This window comes from Apostichopus japonicus, chromosome 14 (genome assembly GCF_037975245.1).
Source record: "Apostichopus japonicus isolate 1M-3 chromosome 14, ASM3797524v1, whole genome shotgun sequence".
Lineage (NCBI taxonomy): Eukaryota > Metazoa > Echinodermata > Holothuroidea > Aspidochirotida > Stichopodidae > Apostichopus > Apostichopus japonicus.
The window spans coordinates 8,265,539-8,291,894 of NC_092574.1; the positions used below are offsets into that span (position 1 = coordinate 8,265,539).

Genomic DNA, 26,356 nt, shown 5'->3' on the forward strand with positions numbered 1-26,356 from the left:
AAACCATTTTAGAAAATTTTACGTTAAATGTTGATATCGCTCCGTGTGAGCAGACAGAAGGGTTGGGGTTCAGTATGCTAAAATTGCTCCTCTTCTAGCTCAAAATCTAAACGGTCATGATTTGATATTTGCAAGTGCCATGACAGGCCAAGATCACAGCTATCATGTGGTGGGTAGGATATCCCAGTTGAAAACTTTGGCAGGTCTTGAAATTGACGAGTTTAGTGTGTAAGTCGATGGAACAATTAATTGTGGTGCGACACCTATATACATATAAGAGAAACGGGTGCAAAAAGTATACCATTATGGAACTCCAAAAACGGAAAATTTTATGTTACTATGACACAACTGTTACAGTGACCACACCAAATTTAGTTGTGATAATAAGATAATGTCTAGTGACAATGTAAACATAGGGTGTGATAATAAAAAACCCTCTGACGATTAAAGATTATGCTGTGACGATGTAAGCAGACGTCGTCATAGTATATCATGTGATGATGTAAATTGACTTGTGATGTGAAAAAAAAGTACAAGAAAACAAATAACAATCAATACAAACCACAGTTAGTTTTTTCTACCATCTAACAGTATGGCTTTTATTAAACCCTTCTCACTTTGAAAAACCAGGTAAACCATTAATACTGACTTCCTGCAGGTATAAACCTAGTCAATGCATATACAATCTGTGTTGAAAACAATTATTACGCACACGTATATCTATACATGAGCTAAGGCATTGTTGACCTATCAACATTCAATCATAAACTTTTGTCTGATATTACTGACACATATGACAGATCTCTGATTCAGTTAAAAAAAAAACATTTCCCTAGTTTTCAACAAATTTATTGCCAAGTTATTTTCCACCTAGTTATTAATTTCTGCTTCCTCACCAGACAACCAAACACTCCTGCAGCTACTTCCAAACAGCGACCCTTCAGCAAACATTGTTCAGTCTGAAGATCAATGACAACATTTGTGCAGTGGAAGCTATTAGTCATAAACAACAAGGAACAAAATTATCATGCTATCATACATTAAGAAATATAAAGCTGTTTTTAAAATGTTTTCATTATTTGCTTTCATTTTTGGCAAAATTGTGAGAAGATTCCCGATACCACAGCTCTTCAACATCAGAATGTAGCAATGGGGAGCACAGTACAAGGAGAGATTAATGAGCTGTTACACTTATTACATTTTTACTGACTTTCCTTCAAACTACCTACTTTTTGACCATTTAAAGAGAATCATGATAATTATTGTGTCAAATATGTAGGCAGTTTCTCTAAATTTTCAACAAATTACAACCCTACAGTACATGCTGTTTTGAAACAATCCTGACACAAATTCTTGCAATAAAATACAATCCTAGAATGCAATTTTTTTTTAAACATAGGATATAAAAATTTTGACAAAGTACAATCCTAAGACTACATCAACCATTTCTCACAGACTCACACACAGTGGTATTAAAGCCAGTCATATACACAGTAACTCTTATCTTCCTTTAGATTTAGAATGCTGACAAATTTCCTAAAAAATGAGCACAAGTCCCGACAGGTAGAGTAAGATCAACGACTTCCTTAAGGAAGATGCAACACTGACTCCAGGATGAAACTGGATGTGGAAGTATGCTTTGCAATATTCTCTCGCTTCTACAAGCCCAAAAGCTTGTAATCTAAAAGTTATCCCGGCTAAGTCAGTCATTAATAGTACAGAATAAACAGATGTCACCTATAAAGTATATGATATTGGTCAATATATTCAGGTTGGCATGGACTTCACCAGCGATTGTACTTTCCCAAGTATTATTTCATTCCTACTTAAACAATTCTCAGGTTGGTAAGGAGGCTCGATAAATAACGCATCTGTGACCTGTATCAATTCATCATGTTCCCCTGCCAACTGAGCTGGAATCCTGTTCTTTGCAAACCACTGAAGTAACTCTGCTTTCCGATTTTCTAAGTCGGATATGGGCGTTTTGTTAGAGTTAACAAAATTTCCAAATGCTTCAGTTAGCAGTTGTTTCTGTTCTTCATTACATATCCCTGTGACTGTCACTAGCCGTAATGAATGTCCAGGTATAACAGTTAAATTAGAGTTTTGACCCTGATTGTCTGCAAAGTTGGAGATGACGAAGCTTGTTGATACTGGATCGACTGTGTAAACAGTTCCGCTGACTTCTTCGTTATTGGTGCCACATTTTATGCAAACTGTTTTATCTACAAATCTACGAAGATCATTTGGGGTCATGGCTCTGATCTGTTCAGCAGTGAATGAATCTTGGTTTGATTCAGAACTTCTATTCATTGTTTGAGATTCTCCATGTGATATTACTGGTTCCATTTTCCTTGGGTTTGTGCTGAAATCAACGAAATACAGATAGAATATTTTAGGGCATTAATAGTACATCTACACCCCATTCTTCAAACTTCAAAGAACAATTTAGATATACATACATTAATACAGTATATTCAAAAAGACACTTTTAAAGACTAAGTACAATGATTTATGAAAAACGCTATTATCACTAAGTAGGACTGGGCAATGTTGCAGTGCATGTTGCATCTGGTATTACTAGTATTATAGTAAAGGCTTCATAATTGACGCACCCCCGTAATTGACGCACCTTCAATTATTACTAGCAACCATACAGCAGGCCACCTAAACTTTTTGCAGTCAAGCAGAATGACATATTTCATGAGTTTGAATCCATTTCAGCTATTTGCTGACCAAATTGTGGTATTTTTTAAGCTTTTAACACCCTCCCACCAGTTTTGCACATTTTTTGGTCATTTGGAAATCTTACTCCCTAAAAATAACCAACATTACCTCAATATGATAACACTGCTCTCTGGAACCTGACCAGTCTGAGCTTAGAGGCTCAGAGCATAGCAAACAGCATCTAAAGTCAATGGATGTATACTAAGGCCTACACTACAGTTAGCTTTACAACAAATGTGTCAATTTAGGGGTATGAAAGAACTTGACACGGCAGACATTTTGTGGTCAAATTCTGCTCAATTGTACGGTGCATAAGCACAGAACCTTAAATATTTTGAGATCATAACATTTCTGAGGAACTACACATATGAAAAACACATACAGTCGAGTGATTTGGATTTTTCCTTGATAGATATCGTTGATCAAATCCTTAAGTGCGTCAATTATGAGCCCACCATGCTACTAGTACTATTAGTTATTACTATTAATTTAGGCCAGGCCATATAATATTACAGCTTCACAACATATTTGAACAATTGACCAATTTCATTGTATCAAGCATCACCCTATATCCCTGAAGACTCGAAAACGTCTGCTTGATGGAATAGAATAGGAGTATTTTGATGGTTTGAGAATAAATATCAGATAAACACACTAGGTATGGCATTGCAATACTGACAAGGATTTATTAGTAGTTTCGCGAATACTCTGTAGAACCATCAAATACTGCTTAGCCTATGCTTACGAAGATTACCTCACACTCGTCTTTACCAACGTTTCTGTAAAATATGCAAAAACTGCATAAGATTTAAATTAAGCTTGAGTATTGTTGTGGTAGTGTCTTGGTGATGACATTACTGAATAGCAGCTCCCGGCATGCAGATGAAATCGTAAATTCTTACAAGCCAGCGTCTATTTGATATCGCGCAATACGCATAAGGTAGCACACTACTTTGAATTCCCCATATACATTAGGAACTTGCCTGAGTCGTATAGGTCTGTGTAAGACTCTGGGGCTCTGGTTTTCGCATGCCATCATGTGAAACCACTTGGCTTATTGACACGCTAACATATTCATTGAATACTCAGTTTTCGTACCATCATTTTCATGGCTGTTTAGATTTGAGGTGAAATTCGTCGAATAAAAATCATTACCAAATGTTAAAGTATATATCAATTAAAAACATGCAAGAAGCTCTTTCAGTTCAGTGCCCTTCGAAGTCGTATCCTTGCGCTTGATTTACTAACGTTATAAGTTGAACGTCAGAAAACTCAATGTGGATGTGACCCCCCCCCCCCCAATACTTTACCCTAACGTACATTCATAAGCACTATTGATACAGACAAGCATCACTATCAAGATAAACCAAGCTTGGTGTTCGTATGTTGGTAAATCTTGAGAAGTGTGTGTCTTTGAACGGGCTAACGGTATGTTACTTTATTTGGGCAACTATACAGGCCAGTAAAGCTGAAAAGTTGCGTTGTTTTGTTATCATGTGATAAAGTTGTTGTTTCTCGTGCACGGAGCTCAGACTACATGACCGGAAAGACCACATGAGATTGTCAACATATGATTTCCGTTAGAATCTACCTAAGTTTATATCTGCACTTTACAATACCATTCACATTACAAAAACGCTTTCTTGCACTGGCAAGTGTGAGATCACACCACTGATTTTAGTGCATACAATGAATTACATAAATGTGCGTGTGTAATATCCAATCTAGACTACTCAAATAATTATTTGGTATTTCAGGTGTGGAGTAAACTAATCTGTTTCAATTCTTGCCATACACAAAAGAATCCATTGTCAATTGACCAAAGCAGGAAATCACACCAGAGCAGTATGACGTCATTATGTCGCACAATAGCGTAACACTTTTCAAACTTTACATAGGCATATCGTGTTTCATGTTGTACAAATAGAATATATCAGTATTACGTTGGCTCTAGTTGTAGTGGTTAAAGAAAAGTTATTCTCAAAACTCGTTATTACATATCTCAACAGTAACTATAGGTATAGGTAAGAAAGCATGGAATTCTCTATTTGCGAGGAATACTTGAAGGGGAAACTTGAAGTTTTAGACTCCCGAATTGACCATTTTTGGGCTTTCAAGCATATTTTAAAGCCTTAGTTATGATGTTGTTTATAAATCACCCACTAAGCATATTATACCACGTGTCGGTCATAACATGGTATCAAGGTGATTTGTATATTACTTGTAATGAGCAGAGTTACTCCCTGCCCGTGTTAATACAATGGGACGTGCCACTGCACTATTAAACACCATTATTAAAGTGCTGTGGTCGAGTGGATAAAGGCGGTGGCATTTGAAGCAATGAGGCTTAGCAATCTGGAGGTTCGGGGATTCGATCCCCGGTCGGGTCATAGTATAAGGTGGGTTTTTCATCCAAGAGCAATCTACGGTTTTCCCATCTAAAACGACTTTCTAAATTGAAAAAAAAAATCCAAATTTGAGTTAAAATGTTGAATTGGAAGCCACCCGACGTGAAAGTTGTAATCCATAAGCCCATACTTCCAGTGGTTCGTTACCGGTATGTATACAAGGAACGTATAGTATCGTTACACAGAATTACATATCTCTATATACGGCTGCTGTATTTACGGTTCTGTCGTTACTGAATACGCTGCGCCCTCTATTTCGAACAGTAAGCGGTCCGTTTGTGCGTGCGTGCACGGTCATACGTGATTACTATGAATGATGCAGTTTCATTGGCTTATACTTGATTGCACCTAACGTATACCAATACCACTTCAGAGTTTATACATTGTATGTAAATATAAGTCAATACTTTAAATCTCAATAACGAAACAAGTTACGGGGATAGAAGATTGGACCAATGTGTTATAACAGCGATCGGCGACCCAGAAGCTTCCAATATATGACTAAGCCTCGACCGGTTTTCGAAACCATATAAATGCTGTCCCGCAGAACGTGATGGCAATTTAAGTCATGAAATATGTATTGGCCTATACTTAGAGGTCACGGGGTTGTATGGCCGTGTAGTACCTTTATAGGTGAAAGGATTTATTTCAACATATCAGATGAACAATGCGTAAGTAGATTTTTGTAATCTTTCAATTGAAAACAATAATAAATATTACTGCAATTTCACGGGCGCAGCTTCAATTGTGGCTCGCGGATTGGGCCAGAAATATCACTTTGGCACGCCAGAGCAATTTAGCGCCCTCCCGGTTATAGAAAACACTGTACCAAGCATAAATCACAGTCTCGATTCGGGACAAGGGTGTGGTGAAGAAGAGAAGGTATGGTTGAAACTGGGTCACATTGACATGGTGCCGAAAGGGGAATAATTGTTATTTTTTTTTATCTGCAAAGTATCTCAAATATTCATGTAAGTTGTTTTTCCGTCGAAATCCAATTTCCATGAATCATATTTATGTTCTCTGTGTTACATCAAACTGATATGGCAACAGCAGGGGTGTAAACTGTTTGGAGAAAGTTTAAATGAGAACAAGAAAGAATATTGGGTTAATCGGTTCAAGTGATTGGGCATGATTAGTTATATAGTACGTGTGACAATTCTATGTAGTTATTTTAACTGGACGGGGGTCTCAGTTGGGGGTGCCGACGAGATCCCAGTAATAACCTCTAGGCCGATACCATCTAGTACTCTGACCTGCCCCAAAATGTAACTGAATGTACACATTTATGCCACATGAATAAACAGCTGCTGTTAGTATCTTCTAGCAAAATATGAGTTTGAATTTGAACCTATAACTATATACTTTAACTGCTTAGAGACGAGTTTTCACAGGAAAATCAGAGGAGCATAGAGAAAACAAAAGGGGATGGGATGGGAAGGTGGACAGGTGTTTCAGTGTGCAGGCCCGTAGGCAGGTCGCGGAACATAGGCCAATCACCCTCCCGTGCTGGCTACTGCACCGCCCCCCCCCCCCCAGATCTGTGCCACTATCATGTGTACAAAAACTTCACACTGAGTTACATAAGTATTGTGCCACCTCCTTAAATTTTTGGTAACCCTACCCCTCAATAAATTGTTAGTGACCACTCTCCGACATAGAACTAGGGGTTAGGTGGATATTTCAACATTTCCCGTAAACTGTAAGGAGTGCACACGCGGGAAACGTGGCAAAATATGCCCAATATATATTTTGTTTAAGATTAATTAATTTTTAGTGCCATCATGTTGCAGAAGGGCCCTTTCCTTAGATACGACCGTGGATACTTACATGTATGTGTTGATCGTTACCTCCATGGTAAGAGAAGGTCAAACAGCTCAACAAATTAGTCTAAAGTCGTTTTTGACATTATGTGTATAAAACTATGTAGAGTTCTCAACTAGCGCCACCATCTATATTTGAAACCTAGGTTTACATTTTATGACGGAATAATATGAAATAAAATTGTAACAAAAGGTAACATTTTCATAGAATCAATTCAAGTCAAACTCGAACCTCTGTTTCAAAGGTATTCTCATTTAATTGATTGAAAATGCAAACAGAATTTTATCCACATGCTATAATGCAACTATTCATATTTTACAGAATACACAGTGTGTGTAAATAGCCCATTCAAGCAATATTCGGATGCGTTTATATCAGCAATAGGGAATTTCTTTAACCGCATACAATCCAAAATACAATAGCGTTATAGCTGTTTTAATTACAATCAAACTATTGATATAAATTTGGAAAAACATCACCTATGTTGATCAATGCTTCTTGGTTGGTTAGCAATGTTTGTACAGTTCAAATGTAGTTTGGGTGAAGGAAACGGGTATTTATTACCCTAACCATGAGGGTTCATGGAATTCCATTTAAGCTTTACAAACACCTATAAAGTGGAGCTTTTAAGCCGGTTCAAACCATGATGTAATTAAACAATGAGCATGGTTTACATTCTTTCTCAGTTCTTCCATTTTGGTTTTTGTATGTTACATGAGAAAGCACAAAGAGAAGAAATACATGGGGTGGGAATGGGGGGAGGGGGGTGAGGGTTGGTGGGAACAAAGTCACAAGGGCAACGTGGTGGAGGGAAAGAATGGAATGTGGATGAGAAGGCTTGAAAGACCATATAAAAGCTTATTAATCTAAGAAACCGTTTCAGTGTTTCGTTAAATTATTTGCCAAGTTAAACATGTAAAGGTAAGGACGTTACAATGACATGAACCCTAGATGCACCCCGTGTACTAAGAACGGTGCGCTCCTCCCCCCCCCCCCCCCCTTTAACATATTCGGCTGTTACGAATATCCTAGGTTGGAGAATGCGTGGGATGTGTGGATGGTGAATTGATGGTTGGGGAAGGGTTGTGGCATATAAAGTATGAATTAATCTTGCAGGTCGACATTACACTATTTTTGTGACGATGATTAATTAACTTCCAATTAATTAATTAATTATGATCCGAATAAACATCCTACCTTAATTCTCGTTATAAGTAAAACTCGGTGCAAGCGTTTTTTATTTAATCAAATGACTTGTTCGCCAAACAGTCATGATGCCATAATGATGTCATGGTATCATAATTTATTTTTGTTTCTACGAAAATGTCAACATATCTCGAATTCAGTTTCAACATTTCTAGAAGATAAAAATATACTAAAAGAACGATGTTTATTTGTCCTGCACATCTATACATGGTATATAAATCTCAAATCTGAATGCGTATCAGACGACATTAAACAGACTTTCTGATCATGTTCGATGTTAATGGAATTATAATAGGTAAACATAAACATTAACACCTGTTGTACTTTCGTTACTAGGCAACTTCAAAAAACAACGAAAATTCGAAATCGTTCGACCTACATTTATTATGATGGTATATTGCAGATGAGATAAATAATCAAAACAATTCTTAGAAAAATATTAATTCATACTCGAACAGAATATTCCAAGTTGAATTAAACCGTTCATGACAAATCCATGATTATAGGAGCAACCAAAATTGTTGTAACCATGGAGATAGCTAAAAACGTTAATTAGAATGAGTGGTAATCAATTATATGTGGATATTTTTGATGGTCATATTGATGAAGAGGCCTGAGTTAGCGTAAGTTCATACGAAAACCGTTTAGTATGGTGTATATGGTCTCTGTTGGGAAACAGGCATAGTTCGATATTCAGAAATTTGAATATTCCAATTTTTGTCAGATTAATTGATTACAAAAGCTCATTTTAACTAATATGTAACAAATTATAGACAATGTTGAGGTTATATACTAGATGGCTAGTGGAAGGGTAAATGTATGTGTATGTAGTCCTATGAATGTATGTATGTATGTATGTATGTATGTATGTATGTATGTATGTATGTATGTATGTATGTATGTATGTATGTATGTATGTATGTATGTATGTATGTATGTATGTATGTATGTATGTATGTATGTATGTATGTATGTATGTATGTATGTATGTATGTATGTATGTATGTATGTATGTATGTATGTATGTATGTATGTATGTATGTATGTATGTATGTATGTATGTATGTATGTATGTATGTATGTATGTATGTATGTATGTATGTATGTATGTATGTATGTATGTATGTATGTATGTATGTATGTATGTATGTATGTATGTATGTATGTATGTATGTATGTATGTATGTATGTATGTATGTATGTATGTATGTATGTATGTATGTATGTATGTATGTATGTATGTATGTATGTATGTATGTATGTATGTATGTATGTATGTATGTATGTATGTATGTATGTATGTATGTATGTATGTATGTATGTATGTATGTATGTATGTATGTATGTATGCATGTATGTATGTATGTATGTATGTATGTATGTATGTATGTATGTATGTATGTATGTATGTATGTATGTATGTATGTATATATGTATGTATGTATGTATGATTGTGTGTATGTACGTACGTATGTATGTATCTATGTTTGTATTTATGTTTATATACTCTAATTCCGAGAATTCGTCATGTCGAAAAACGGTTTCATATTCAGACATTAACCTCAACACTTGGCTGAGTTTTATTCTCACAGTTGGCTTCGAACAGATGAATGCGAAGTCGTGAAGATGATCGATGCCATTTTGGATTTGACCTCGAAAGTCGTTATATGAGATATGAATTGATTAGTGATTTCCGCTTCAGGTTTGCTTCCATTACATCTGTCCAAAGGTCACGGACGGACCCCCTCACTGTGGGGCGGAAAATGCCTTTGAACACCTTCACACCTGTTTGCTTTAATTCGACTAAGGCGCTAAAACTGATTGGAAAAACAAGAATTCGGTTGGCTCTTTCCCTGTCGACTCGAGATGCATCGCACAGTGTCTTCTCGCCAGTTGCTACGGGCCACGACTCATGCTTCCCGCCGATAAGTTTTAATCCTGACTGCGAGAGGCCAGAACAAACAGATTAACTTAACAGCTGACCAAAAGAACTCCCCCAGTCTTTTATCACTGGGCTCCGGGAAAATATTTTGAACCCAAATAACCAAAATGAATTAACAAGATAAAACGACAACAATCTGGTACAAATTAAGTCAGTTTGAATCGTAAAGATAACAGGAACGATCATGTGGGCAAATATTGAACTATGGTCGTGGGAGTGTGCGGGCTGAAACGTTCCTTGATGAATCGGAAGTGATACAACGTAAAAGGAATGAAATTCCCATCGTTATATTATATATTCTTATATATTCGAATAGATCTTCGTGTGAGTTTCAGTCTCTTCTCTGTTCTCATTCCCTTGTTCTCGATTTGTTGTTCCTTCTGTCTTTTGTAGTCTCGTTCTATCAAAATGTGCGATGTGTATGACGTCACTGTAGTTTGCGCGCGACTGTCGTCTGCCAACTTCAAACCTACTTCTTGTTACGTCTGTTTTAATCTATGATATAGTGTATGGCATTATACTACTCAATTGTTATGGTTAAAGTTATTGCACTATCGTTGGAATAGTCCAACATGATAACCACCTCGTGCCACTCACATGTATGTCTGTTCACTACTCATATCTGCGTTTTGATACAATTTTCTCTTCTATATGTCTCCTGACGTACCTTTCTGACGAATATGACTTGTATAATTAATGAAAATTTTAAGTAAGAAAATTGTCAGTGACGAAAATATAGCGTGACCATCAATGGCACCAAAAAGTTCAATCATTAAGGCGATAACATTTGTTCATGCCCAGCGTACTTTGCGGTATTACTGATTCACCGGGACAGGCTTTACACATGCGCAACAATAAATTGCAAACATATTGCCAGATAATGTAACCTACGTAGCCCACCATTAGTTCTCTCCATTTTCCCTCTTTAGCGACCCTACGTGACCATATTTTTATTTAGGACCTCCACGTGGACATGGTATTGCTTTTGACCCCCTCCCCCTCCTCGCGATGACATCATTTCGGTACTATTTACGCTATACAGTTAAAGCAAATTGAGGAGGATCGAAATTTGAGGGCATCTCAGTTTTGGTGGTCGGATATGTTTTAAAATAATGGTCAAATGTCCAAGTTTCGGGAAAAGTTCCACTTGTAATGAGTCGGGCACAGAAACTATGCATGATGAACTCCGACGAAAATTCCTGGGACACTTTTAGTCCGTGGACGGAATATGGAACGGGGACGTCTGGACACCTTAAGCTTCCCAACCCGCGATGTTCTTCTACGGTAGGCTTTATATAGGTCTAGTGTTAGTCCAGGTGAAAGATACGTTAACCAATCATATGTGCAGTATTTCCTTTAGCGTAAAGCAGTACACTCAGTAATGAATAGGAAACAAAGATCGCCTAGAAATGGACTGACACAGCAGGATATATTGCAGTTAAACAATGTAGTAAGTTACGTACATCCGATTTTTTATTTCGAAGAGGTTACTCTGGGTTAGGCCGGGAAAGTGCAATGACATGAACGACTGCATATATAACTTGAATAATATAGCTAACTGCATAGCGTATATTCAGTTTAACAGCTTACAAAGACTACTTACATTTCGGTATAAGTGTCACGAGCGAAAATTCAGAGCCATTTTGTATAAGCATTTACAAGTTTGGGGGGGGGGGGCTGGAGTGGATAATTCGTAATAAAAGTATAAATGGTAAAATACATTAGGAAACCTACGGAGTTGTGAAATGCTTTTTCCTGCTCCCAGCCCTTACCCTCCCCTGAATCCCCTTCGCCTCCCTTCCTCTTCACCGGACGCAAAATATCGAATGCAAAAGTCGTTGCAAAATAGAAATATTAGCTGAACATCACTTGGGCCATACCGATGAAACTCAAACCAAACACAGTCATATTTCACGTACTGTATATGGCTAATTTTATATACACTAGACAAGACACGTAACACTTGAGATTTAGGCTGTGACCTGCAAGAAAACTAGGCTCTCCCTCCTGCACGATCTTGATAAAATAGAAGACCAATTTTTTCTCCTTTTTCCTCAGCTCAAATGAAGTCTAGATGAAAACAATATCGGTTACCAAAGTCAGAATACCGCACCAGAGGGGGGTCCTTCTAAACTTTAAATGAATGGTACAAAACAAAAGGCGAGCTAAAGGAGCCGCTGATTGGCTAAGTTATGCTAACGGGTTCGTTAAAATTCCTGGACCGACTCAACGGCCTGGTTCAACAAGAAAATAATAATAAAACAAATACAAAAAAAAAGGAGGCATCCCTGCATAAATGTAGCTTCTTATTTAAATGTTCTTTCTGTTACTCTGCATGTGTGGTTCACATTGGGATCGTAATATGCTGTCAGAGCCCTCACCACCCACTCAGGAGCAGGGTTTAAGATTCCATCTTATATTCGATGCGACATGTTACATGCAGCCCGGTACAGACTGCCTGCAAACTTACAACCTGACAATACATTTAGTCAATGTTTTTCCAGCTGCGGGATTTTTTTCTTTCTTCGTCTTCTGAAGTTCATGAATTCTTAACCAAAATTGTTGGCATGGAGACAATTTAGGCCCATATAGCAGTGATGGTATAACAGGCGATATTTAGATATATGGGTCTATGCCTATACATATACCATGTACCATGGAGATGCCATCCGAACACTAGGATCGGTAACTCAAATTTCATGGGAATACTGAAAGGTTGTACACTCTGATGAGGCATGAGAAATATGTATATCACCGTAGTAGGTATATTCCACGTTCTGCTGACATATTTTCTTCCAGAAAGAAATCTCTAATTATTCAATATTTCAATCTCCTCACTTATTCACAGATGACACTTAATACTTGAACAAAAAACAAAACAAAAGTTGCACCATTATGAAACTCTATAAATACAGAGAACGTCGATAGCTATGTTAATATTACAAATGTATCACATTTTCAAGAATAGATCAACAAGAAATGGTAAAGAAACGTTTTGATAGAATATATACCCGGATGACATCACAGACCACCCACTGTGATCCAGTTCAGCGAAAGAATCGAGGGTATAGCCTGTCAAAATAGGTTAACATGCAATCATGGAAATAATAATACTAGAAAATAGAAATGTGATAAATAAATAAATAAATAGAAAAAAAATAGTAAAGTAATTACATAAAATGTAATGAAATAGGGGAGACGGCCAATCGCACTTCAGTTTTTCGCTAACCGGTTAACCGTACAAGAAACAATCTCTCAACAGTAACACAATTAACCCGTTAACCGTCACAATGGAGCAGATTAACCCTCTCCTCTTCCCCTCTCCTTTCTCCGACCCACATGCGCCCCGCCGTACCCACCCCTCTCCCCTTCACCCACCCCTGTGGACGCCTATGACATTGTCTTTGCCCTATGTGTATATGCTGTCGCTGTGCATTATCCTAAACCAGAAATATAAAAGATGTGTGGAAAGTCAAGCCGCGACAGGCTCTGTAACACAAGAGGGGTAAAAAAAGTCCTTCCGAACAGATGTATTCACTTGTCAGGAACAAGAAAGTGTGACAGCCCCAACGAAAATTTATCTCACAGGTCGTAACCTAAAGGGAAATGACGCGCAAAGCTTCCGGCGGTGTGTGCAAACATCGCGGCCTCGAATTTCATCCCTAGTGAATGTATAGCACTCAGGTGTTCTCCTCCATAATAATATAGGCTAAAGTATAATCTCACGCCGGGGTGAATGTATAGAGCCCAGATTTTCGTATATGGTTGTGTGAAGGATTAATGAGGCGTAACGCACTTGGTAAATGTCTGCTACCGGATGGACATACACGAAGCCGGGCTAATCATTCTCTAAACGTAGCTACTTTTTTCCTTCTACGTTCTGGAAAGTCACCACCGTACGAGATTGTTGTCAAATACCTGATTGATTGGAATGTTTCCTATATGTACTCACTGAAGGTTTCCATGCAGAAAGCAACGTAAACATATTAGAGGATGAAACTTCCAAGAAAACTTGGTTTTGGATTAATCAACATTCTTAATGGATTTATACAATTCTTGTTGGAACGTTCACATTGAAAAAAAAAACGTTTTTTATTTTTTATACAAATTCTGAAGTTGGTTGGGAAGTTGGAAAAAGCGTAACAGGACATTATATCACAAAATATCAGTATTCAGTGGTTTGAATAAAACAACCCATCCTTACTAAGCGTGATTGGTTGGACACTTTTTTACTTTGTGCATGCTTTTTTTTTTTGACAAATAAACAATTTCACAGGCCACTTCATGTTTGTGTTCTGTCAAATCCAGTCTCTGCCTGTACTTGGACACAGCGGTTTCTAGTTTATATCATGAATATGGGATATTTTCCGAAACTGGTCTTAGTTCGGGATTTTATGCGTATACGCGTTTTATGCGTGTTGAAGGCGTCTACATGGAAACTCATGGGATAGTGTTGTTGTCGTCTGCTGATTATAAAGTGAATACTTAATTGTGTCATCAAGCAACATCCTCATCATCACCATCATCATCATCAGAAGTAGTTACAAAGCAAACAAGGTCAAAGTAAGTTATTTTGTCTCTCGCTGATTCAGGATTTTATCTTTAAAGGCCATCAGTAATGCCCCCAAATATGCTAGAATTGCTATTTTACCTGCCATTCTCTGAGACTATGAACGGTAATTATCCACACTGAGACATGGAACATTATCTATGTTAATAAACCCTCAGAGGCTGCAGGGGAGTAAATCAAAGCCTCCAGGAAAGTAAAACGTATAGCATTTCAGTAGCATGCTAAAATTGGGGGCGAATACTGGTGTCCTTTAATATACTTAGCTGTATCGCATTCTCTATGTGAAAATGCTAAATGAACAAAAACGTATACATACATATGCATATATATAGCCTACACAGAATATGAACTAGTTTGTAAACCCCATGATATCGATAAAACAATAACCCGATAAAACAATTACAAAATAATAAGAGGTGGGCGATTGGGCTTCAAGAAACAAAAACACTTGACTGTAAAGATCTAAACAAATTTGAAAAGAGCAAAGAAAGTTAAGGAACCATTGGTTAGAACTTAGAAACCGTTCATTTGCTTCGAATCCCCGATTCGAGCCTGTAATGTATGCATGTTCTTTAAAATGTGTTTATTTCCAAGTCTTTTTTTATTGAGTTGTTGATATACCTATAGTTATACTTTCTGAAAATAATCCTTTTGCGTGATAAACTACTCTGAATTATGTTCCCCAAAATGAGTACAGGATGGTCGCGAATTGATTGACCTTAGCCTTCCACTAATACACAAAAGTCATCTGCTAAAAGATATACCGTAATATATATATAAATAGCACATGTGCTATATAGGCAACTATGCAGTGTATATAGCAACTTGTTGCAGTGCCTTTCATAATCAAATCGAACGCCTTATACGAGTGTGTATGTAGAGACCAGCCAGTGTTGGGGACAACTTCCCACGGTGTTAATACCACTCTATTTTGTACTCTCATATGATGCTTTGAAGCACTCATACTAGCAGTATGAACAGTTCCTAACCTTTGCCTTATGTTCATACTGCTCATACTGTCACATAAGTGATTTGAAGCATGGCATGAACGTACAGTATACTGTCTGCACAAAATTTCACAACTGGGGGATTCACTACTACATATGCGGCTTATTTATCCTGTCGGCGGTGTTAGTTTTAACTGCATACAGAAATATCTTGGGCACCTCGTTAATTTTATATAATAAATTGATCCTAATTGGGGACAAATGTCAACTAGCTTACTGTGAGATGGGGAGTGTCTTGTACTGAGATGACATCCTATAAAGTGAACAATATCGCACTGGTCTCATAATCATGAAGACAATTTTCAAAACCCCATTTTCATGATTTTGTGTTTTGAAGTGCTTTTAATACCATTTTGCCGAAAGTGAGTACGGCACTCCACGACTTGCATGTAAGACCATAGGATTATACACTGACTTGCTGCATGGTAATGAAATTAGTCAAGGCAAATTAATATTCTGAAACAAATCTGCAAAATAAGTGTCCATATTCCTCTGGTTGAGCCAATGTTAGCTTTACTGTTTGTTATCTACATGCTCAGTCCGCTCAAAATATAAACATATATACAAACATATATATATATATATATATATATATATATATATATATATATATATATATATATATATATATATATATGTATATTACTCCAAAGTTGTGAATTACACTCTTTAAATGACATTTATTCGTATACAGGTCAGCTTTGTTTAGACAAACCAGAAGTTTTAGAACCTGCATTATGACTTATTTTTGTTTACTGTTGTTGCTTCATCTCAGTTTTGCTCCCATTAAAGGGCAACACCGTTTGCCTGTAAATATGCTAGGAAGTCAGATAATGGTCACCCATGCTAAAACATCAACACGCATTTTATCTACCACTACAAAGGTAAAGTTATCCATATTTAATTGTTTATTTGTGATAATCCTCGGTGGCTGGGATTAATTTGAATAATCAAACCCTCTATATATAGAAATGTAATTTTGAGAACTTCTAGCAAGTTTTAGCATGATAAAAGTCTTGGGCCAACGGCACTGATGATCTTTAATAACATGAATTTGACATGTTATCAGTTGACTTTGTTTCTTTCCTGCAGCACAATATTGTTTATAATAAAATGAAAGTGGGAATTTATGAAAGCAAGAATTGATACATAATAACATATTTTAGATCTTTTAAACCGACTATCTTGAAATCTGTTTCCGGAAGACGAGGAAGTGAAAACGGGCAATTAATTTGTAAAACACAATCGTGAATAAACAATTTCCAAACATTAATACAATTGATGGAAACTGAAACACAAAATTCTCTCTTAAAGATTTCACAGAAATAAGCAGAAAGTCACGTAGCCTTATATATACGCACAGTCAAAGCTGATTTACAACAATTGATATGAATCAAGAATGAAATACCTTGAAGTTTAAGTTTCCTGGGGTTCACTCGGAGGAATATAGTTAATAGTGTATTATATAATAATAAAAATTTGTTGAACTTTTTCGATAAGCTCTTTTCGTTTCCAAGATATACACATTTGAAGTTTTGATAAACCTGGGGAAACTCATTAAATATGCGCAAACTATGACGTAGAGTGTTGCGCTCATCAACTTTGACTTTACTAAAAGTTTACTATACATGTGGAGAAATTGCATAAAAAAAACCGATGTACGGTCATTCTTGAAACGTTTTAAAACGTCATATACAGGCTTTGAAGAGTGTCACAACTTCCGTGGGATAATACAAAATGGCACCCTCTAGCGCCCCCTCTGTTGCGACCCCGGGTTTTTCCTTTGGCCTTCAAAGCCGATAAAAATAAAATTTTAGATAGATTCAGGGAAGTAAACTCAAAGGACCAAAAGACTACTGAGAGGTTTCTGAAAGTTAACAAAATCGATATATTTACAATGATACGATCTCTACTGATTTGTACAAGGATTATTGGTACTAGAAATTTGGAATATTACAGACAGATTTTACAATATTATACGGCCGTTAAATTTTTAAAAGATTTCTTAACTTATCTTACGCGGCGCGTGCCGGCTCTCGGTTCCTTTCGTAGCTGTTCTGACCTCCTTGCGTCACCAACAACGATGTCGGGATTCTCCCTCGTAGGCTGGTATCTCGTGACTTGGTCAGGAGCAAAACCGTTCCCCGCTGGTCCAATTCGACTCAACGTTTGTATCCCAAGGATGGCTTCCTCCTGGGTGAACTCCGAAAAACTCTGCCGAAGTCACGCCTGTCCCGGTTAAACGACGCACCAATCTTATAAACAAACAGTCCACCAGTTCCTCCGTCCGTCCCCTCGATTAATCTTTTATCTCAGATGAATTTCTTTTTACAATAGATCGGAAAACTGAACTAAACTCCTCATCACCGAAAATATCTCTTCTTATATAGCCGGGTTTAATCTCCCGAAAATTCTCTTCCAGGAATCCTGACGGAAAAACATCGAGAATCATCCATGTCTCGAAGATACGACTGATAGTGCATCGTTCATTGGTCGACGATATCCGGTCACCTGCTAAAAATTACTTCCCGTATGTTCTGGAAATTTGCACTCGTTAATACCGAATAGCGCCATTATTTCTCGTAGCTTCCAGAAAAAACGCACAAGTTGTCAGTACGAGTGACCTACTTATCACCCTGACCAGCATATACTGAATACACGTACAATGAATAAAGTCGTTCGTGACAAAGAGTCAAAATAACATGATTCCTAAAGTTTTAAAGCATCGGGGCATTGACCCTTTGATAACAAGGGCGTGGAGATTCAGTCACCGATCTAAGCACTTTGTGCAATGAAAGCTCTTTGTGACGTGCGTATATAGAACCAGATGGGACACCGCCGATCAGATATATCCCTACTCCAGTGTACTCCTGTTGTGGTCTAATGGACTTGTCACATATTAATTATTTAGGTAATATTCTGGCCGTTTTGCCCCCTAAATGACATTTCATATATTATGTGATAAATAACAGCCGGGGTAACTCATCTTTAGGTCTATACGCAGTGAGAGACTAATCAAACCACACACTGTGTAGAAGTGCAGGCTAATCAATGGCGAACAGCTGCAGCAGTGAGTAAGTAGCTGTATAGTAGGCCTATATATCATTGATTCCTTAAAAGGATATTTCAGGGGAATATTAGATTTTGACTAATTACTAGGGACATTTTCTAAGCATTCTGGTGAAATTTAGAAAACCATGCATGATAAAATTAATAGCTGAAATTGCCACAGTTTGAATAGTTAGTTGATAAGGCATTCGATTCGAATATAGGTTTTGCCGTTGGTTTGTATTTATCATCTATATATACCAGAATGATTACGTACAATCGGACATACATTGTGATTCCTCCTTTGTAACCTGGGAGTTTGCTAATGACTAGCCTTTCGAGAATAAGATGAAAACGACTCAACTGCAGTATTGCAATAACATAAACCATTAAAATAACGAAGATATGCTCAAAATAACAGCCTTGATTCTTTCCGAGTATCATTCCTTCTGTCCATTGTTATTATTATTATTATTATTATTATTATTATTATTATAATTATTATTATTATAATTATTATTATTATTATTATTATTATTATTATTATTATTATTATTATTATTATTATCATCATCATCATGATCATCATCATCATCATGATCATCATGATCATCATGATCATGATCATCATGATCATGATCATCATGATCATGATCATCATCATGATCATCATCATGATCATCATCATGATCATGATCATGATCATGATCATGATCATGATCATGATCATCATCATGATCATCATCATCATCATCATCATCATCATCATCATCATCATCATCATCATCATCATCATCATCATCATCATCATCATCATCATCATCATCATCATCATCATCATCATCATCATCATCATCATCATCATCATCATCATCATCATCATCATCATCATCATCATCATCATCATCATCATCATCATCATCATCATCATCATCATCATCATCATCATCATCATCATCATCATCATCATCATTATTATTATTATATTATTGTCATTGTGGAGATATGCTTATAAGATATGGTTACTCTATAATATAGTACAATATTAAATGGTGAGACACGTGGGCTAAGATGACTCAGCTAGTGTACAACAGTTGATTTATTTCGTGTTCTCTTACACGCAAATATAACGGTTATTGTACATGCGATCTGGTATAAATGGGGAGCTGTCAAACTTGAGAAAAGTTCTATAATCAAATGTGGTAATGCGCAAACTCGTCGACACAGGCTACGATAATTTGGTAAGACATGGAGAACCAAACATATACATGCATTTACATGTTAGAAGGTTGCTACATTAATTCCTGCTATTCAAATTGGGGTCGCGACCCTTTCTAGGATCGCCGGCAATCTGGATGGCTGTCTAAACCTTAGGAAGAACAATAAAGAATTGGCGATATTTGTGGCAAAAGAAATGGAAAATCTTGAATGTGAATGACTTCAAAAGTGGCAAACTATGACACCATGTTGCAATTAAGCAACATAAAAGTCTCAAAGGGGAGGGGGATACCTCCTTCCCGTAGACAGGCTTTCTCCGGGTCATAACATTCGCCACTGGATGGTCGCCAAGATGATGGGGGTTATAATAGGGGTCAACAAGCGAGAAAGTTTGAATATAACGGATATGGACCAGCATGCGTATACTCCAATATTCATGCTGTATTCATGGAATCCTAAAATCTTTCCCATGCTTTTACCAGGGTCGTTTCTTTCCTCGCTGTACGATGCATAGATTGCCAAGCACTTTCACGTTGAATTTCACACCATGTTTCCGTTACTAGTCGTGAGCAAATATCCCACTATACAGATAAACATGAAAAACGAAATTGTCATTAAATGTCATATTACAAAATATAGGGCGCTATAGGTCAATATCAAATTAGCCATGCAAAAAACTGCGAATCATAATTTCTTAGAATTCACATAACAGGTTTTTGTATTTGAGTGCCCCCGCAGGTATGAAAGGGAGTAGCTTCAGAACTATACATACCTACATGTTTTCGTTACTTAGGTGTACATGTTTTTTCTCTCTCGCTTCTGTGCTGATTGGGACAAAAATATTCTTAACTGCCGTGTTGGTAACTTTAGAAGCAATTGTAACATACGACAGTTTATCTTCACCCCCTGATGATGGGAAACATTTTCCCTCAACATTTCCATTTTTTCTTGTACTTTTAATCCAAAACTCAAATATGTCGTTCGTCGGTCAAAATGTCAGCATTTTTTTGTTACTAGGTTTTGAAGGTATATTTAAACATGCTATAATCATATTAAACTAGGCCTGAGCTCTCACAGCCCGTGTGGAATATTTAACTTGATATGCTCAATTGACGTATAGCGTGTCACATGCTGGGTAGGAACACCTGCATGCCGGATCTTTATACAAGCGGGACTCACTATTTTGACGTAAACGGCTTGCCTTGTGTGTTTTTATAAGAGAGCGTGACCAGACTGGGGTATACAAATGTACTACTTTAGATCTTATCCACTTTCTTCCTTCCTCTTATGGTAAGTAGTGTTCTTTCGCCTTTTAATAGTAACACTGCTAATATATCAACTTCAACGTACAACTTATAAAGTTTCTCATTGTAGACCTCAAATATGCTGGGAAGTTATATAATGGTCACAAGCGAGTTCACTGGCCACCACCCAAAACATTTTAAGCTTAGTAAACTTGGCTGTACTAATTCATGGGTTCGTTTTGGTTTTGGTGCGTTGCATTGAGTTGATTTTGGTAATATTTCTGTAATATTAAGTCATTATAAAGTTTCTAATACATGCAATTTGTTAGCCTAACCAGTAAAGTTTCATTTAAGTAATACTTTGGAAGGATTTTTTTAAAGAAAATGGACTGTGAATGCAATGCTAATATCATAAAATGTCTGGGCGACGATTTTCTTTTATCATCGAATCGAACCATAAGTGAATCACCAACTAACGTCCATTTTGGTAACAATAGATCTGTAAGAATGTCTTAACTTGAATACTATCAATCTCATCATTTCTTTTCTTAAACGACAATCCAAAGCTTCTTCTTTGGTTTGTATAGGCTACTACCTTTCCAACCAAACGTGGACACCAGTCACATTAAACACTAAATATAAATGGAAAGGTCAAACCTTTACTTTTACCAAGAAAGTGTTCATGAATCAAACGCATGGTGATCACATGGTATCTAACATACATGTAAGAGAAAATCCCCTAAAATAATTACGCCCGCAACATAGTACAAAGTAGATGGCAGTATTAATGAATGTCAGCCGACTGTGTTCATCACGGCGGTCCTACAATAATATTGGTACCGTAAAATCCGAGGGATCTCAATACTGTATATGATGTTCTAACGCGAATGACAGAAAACGTGAGAACACATTACATTAAATGGGAAATAAAATATCTACATGTGCATTGTGTATCCATTAAACTGTAGATTAAATCGCAAGTACGCCCCCTTATATCCACTATATATTTAAGGGTCCACCTACCCGATTAGTGCAAGATCGTGAGCCGATTATTTTCGTGGCCGGACTGATATCATTCGCGGGCCGGCCGGATTGGGGCCGAGGGCCAAGAATTGAGAACCTCTGCCATATAAGGATCGTGTTTAGATGAGATACCATTTAACAGAAGTTTAAAAGTTATACAGTGTCGGTTACTTTAGTTTTACCACAATCACACCAAACACAATTTACTTAGTCTAGCACTTCAAAGGTTTGCCTTATTAATTAATAAAGCGTTACATGGGGTTTGTGGGACACAGTTATCTGCACGGGTTTTTAAACTGTTAATTCATAGTGTAGTCAAACGGTTGTTAACACTAAGGATTGGGAGAATTCTATTTATGCTATGAATCCCGATCGGTGAATATAATCAGCTACACAGTATCCGTGAAATAAACCCCACACACGTCGTGACGGTGTAAGAAATATATTTTGTGTAATTTGTGAATGTTTTGGAAAGAAAAAAAATCATAAAGTGTGGATTTCTTTCCTGCATTCTTCTAAGAAAAAACCCAGAGCTCATATGGTAATAAGAAGAAACAACAAATGTTGTTGTTTATATTCAGTTTGTTTACTGGATCTAACAACAACAAAACAACGACCAACAAAAAATGTAGAAAGCGTCTGTGTATATTGGAAAATTTGTACAGCCGTACTCGAAGCTGTACAAAGATACAAATCGCGTGAACTCTAACTGGCTTACCGAGAATAGAATCCACAAGGGTACTGGGGGGGGGGGGGGTGTCCTTAAAATGATAACTAGTATAACATTCTTAAGAATCCCCAGTTGTTGGTTCCTACGTGCATATGGGTATGGCTGCATTATCTGTCAGGGTATAATACCTCATTGCTAGGGATACTTTCGAAGGGTCGAGGAAGATTCTCGGCTATAAGGAACAACTTAAAACAGTAAGGTTGAGATGGGATTTTTTGCTCTTCATATTGGATAGACAAGTGTACTTTGCAATGAAGACTACTATTGCAGTTCATGTGATCACAAGAAATAATGGAGAGATCCTGATTATATGAAGTTTGGGGGAATTAGGGAACGTGATTACATGTAACATGTAGTGAGTGTAGTGTGTGATTATAGGTACTGAGGAGTGATTGTGATTACGTGTAATGTGGGATAGAATGTGATTAATAGTATTGCAGTCACGGATTTTGATTACAACACGGGAATTGGATTGGATGAGTAAGATGAGAGATACTGTTTAAGAAAAAGTCGCCCATGAAAGAACCTGGGCACGAAAACCAAACTACCGAACGACTCATCCGCTCTCAACCCCAGTCCCCTTGCATCGGGACTGTGACTGTGTGAACATCGTCGGGTGTGCATCACCATTCCCCTCGAAAGGGAACAGATACTACACATGATTTTAGCCAAAAGGCCGAGAAGCCGATTGAATGTGTAAGATGAGAGATTATGATTACAAGCAACGAAGGGGAGATTATGATTACATAAAATGTGGGCACAATCAGGAGACAATGTGCCTTTAAAACTTATTTACGTCATAGAGAGATTGTGATTACATGCAGTTGGGGACAGGGTGTGATTGTAAGAAATCACGAATGACTGTGATTAAAATGAGGGGATTTGATTACATGTGAATGAGGGGGGGGGGGGGGAGATTGTGATATGGTGCGACTCGATTACAGTCGCTGGGGAGTGTCTTTTCAACTTGAAATCCTAACGTAATGGGTAACAATGACGAATGTGATAAAATATGCATATTCATTGCGAAAGACACAATAAATTATGAATATTCATTAAAATAATAATTTAATAATACTCAATTATCCACATCTTTGCTCGAAATCATCCATAAGAAAATCATGTTTGTGAAGGATATATGTAGAAAATTCGTGCGGATATATCTTAAATTAATCCCGAACTATGACAACGAGGTGATAATAAATTTATGAATATTCATAAAGACGAATATAATCAAATATGATTATTCATGAGCAGATTTTCCTTTTCATAGTCAAATTGACTTGTCCTCTTCTGTGATTAATCTATTATGATAGGTTTCCCCCTTCGTTGTCCAAGCCAACCTCTCTGTTTACTGATTCACACGTTTGGTGCGAAAATTCCCTCAGTTTACATGAACTTGTCATAACAAGGCGTACGATCTGGTTGTCTATTGTGACAGCTGCCAGCGACCCCTGACCTTGCTAACATAAATAATTATTGCACAGCGAGAGCTTTAAAAAAAATCTGTAATAAACCAACTTCACGTGATGGTGCCCTCGCAGGAATATATATACTGGAAAGAAAAATTAAAAGGAAAAATTATTTTCATAACTTCCACTTTTTCATGAGTTTGTTTCCGGATCAAAAGTAATAAGCGAACCACAATTGTTTCGCGTCGCTAAAAGTAACATCGTATCTGTCATATCGAGGGGTGCACAGTCATAAATCAATGTAAAATAAATCTTCAGGATCACACCAGCATTAATGTCTTGTAAAGGTTCAAGTTCAGCCAAAGTATTTACAATTTTCTGTTGTAAGTTGAGATATTTTTTTAAACGAATTTGTAGTTTTATATTTTGCCCCTTTTTCTCTTTAAAAGAATTGTTTCCGAATTAAAAAAGTTTATGAGGTATACTCTCGCTACCTTCCGACTTCACCCTATCGTGTCATACGTTTTCCACTGCACAGTCAAGTATTGCGTGTGTAATATCCTTTGACTCAGCCAGTTGGGACCATTTGCTAATGCTATGATACCTCTCTAAACTGTCCTCCAATGTCATGCTTCAAAGCACTCGTACTGACAGTACAAACAGTTCCTAACCATTATCTGATAGAAACATGATCTTCATATTGCTCATACTGACAATACAAGTGCTTTTGGGAAGCGGGACATGAAAGTATACAGTATAGACAAAATTGTTCCAACTGGTTGCTTTGACTAGAGAAAAACTATATTAAAAAAAAAAACATTTTGTTTTCAGTTCAGTTTGTGTGTTAGTTCGTCCGTTTATTTGGACGTTTCGGTACATACCGTTGATCGTTCATATACATCACGGATCACGAAAAGCAGTCACGGTACCAACGGAAAGTGGCAAATTTAACCCAAATTGCAAGTAGGGTAAAAGTTATTGGATTATCTTACGAATTGAAAGAAGTATTTATTACCTTCACTGTTTTGATTAATCGTTACGTAGTTTATAAAGAGGATAAGAGGTCCGTAGGCCTCGTGCATATAATATTATCATTATCATGGTAAATTTTGTCTTCAACGAGTCGAAGTGTATAGTGCATATCTATACTGCAGCCTACTATACCATATATTAACTGTATTGAACTAGCTGCAGGGAGAAGGCATGTATATTCTTCTTGTGGCTGTTCGCCGCAAATGTTCTTTTTCTTCATCATTGTCCCGAACCAAATGTATTTCATCGAGTCAGGGACGCCCTCATTATATAAATGACGTCAAGGTAACAAACGGATCTATTTGGCTTGATTTTTGGTTAAGATTTTGACTGTGCGATGGTGAAATAGTGGTAACTCTTTAAACGGCTAGACTACCTTTACTCACAGCTTCCCAAACGATTACGAGCTAGCAGCAGAAAGTGTGAAAGTGTATAGCGCCACCAGTATGTCGATTATATTGCGCTCATATAGGTCGTGCCACGTTGCATGAATCTGTTACGTGAATTTCAAATCTTTTACGATATTCCTATACACTGAACCTGCCACGGTTCTTTGATCTCAAGATGAAGCCCTTTTTGAGCACTTTCCACTTACTTGCTCAAATGCGATTTAGAGTTAGCGAAACAGAAAACACAACCCTCGAGTCGATTTGGAGAGATCCCTTTCGGTTTAGATCAACAACAAAAAAAGATAAAAAAGAGCGTATCCCAAGAAGACTGATGCGAAAGACCTATAGAAAAGGCTATTCCGTGTAGCAAGCATCATTTTCCTTCCGGCGTCCCTCATGAAATATAAGTGATATTTCAAACAAAACAGCGCTGCGCAAGCAGGCAGTCGAGAGGAGAGCGCGCTTTAACTAAAGAAACGTAACACGTCCTGCTGTCCTTACGGCCAACCTAATTCGATTAAGTACTCATCATTAAAGGTCCATTGCATCCGACATACCTGATTAATTTCGGTCATT

General features: G+C 37.1%; 1 protein-coding gene across 1 annotated transcript; it reads right to left on the reverse strand.

Moving 5' to 3' along the window:
* Positions 1–1,767: 1,767 nt before the first annotated feature.
* LOC139980067 (gem-associated protein 6-like) lies at positions 1,768–2,349 on the reverse strand. Its single transcript, XM_071991433.1, has one exon. It carries the CDS (start codon positions 2,347–2,349, stop codon positions 1,768–1,770), a length of 582 nt encoding a protein of 193 aa, XP_071847534.1.
* Between the last annotated feature and the right edge of the window lie 24,007 nt (positions 2,350–26,356).

Excerpts from the sequence above, each read along its gene's own strand:
- LOC139980067 (XM_071991433.1), bottom strand. The coding sequence starts at position 2,349 with ATGGAACCAGTAATATCACATGGAGAATCTCAAACAATGAATAGAAGT.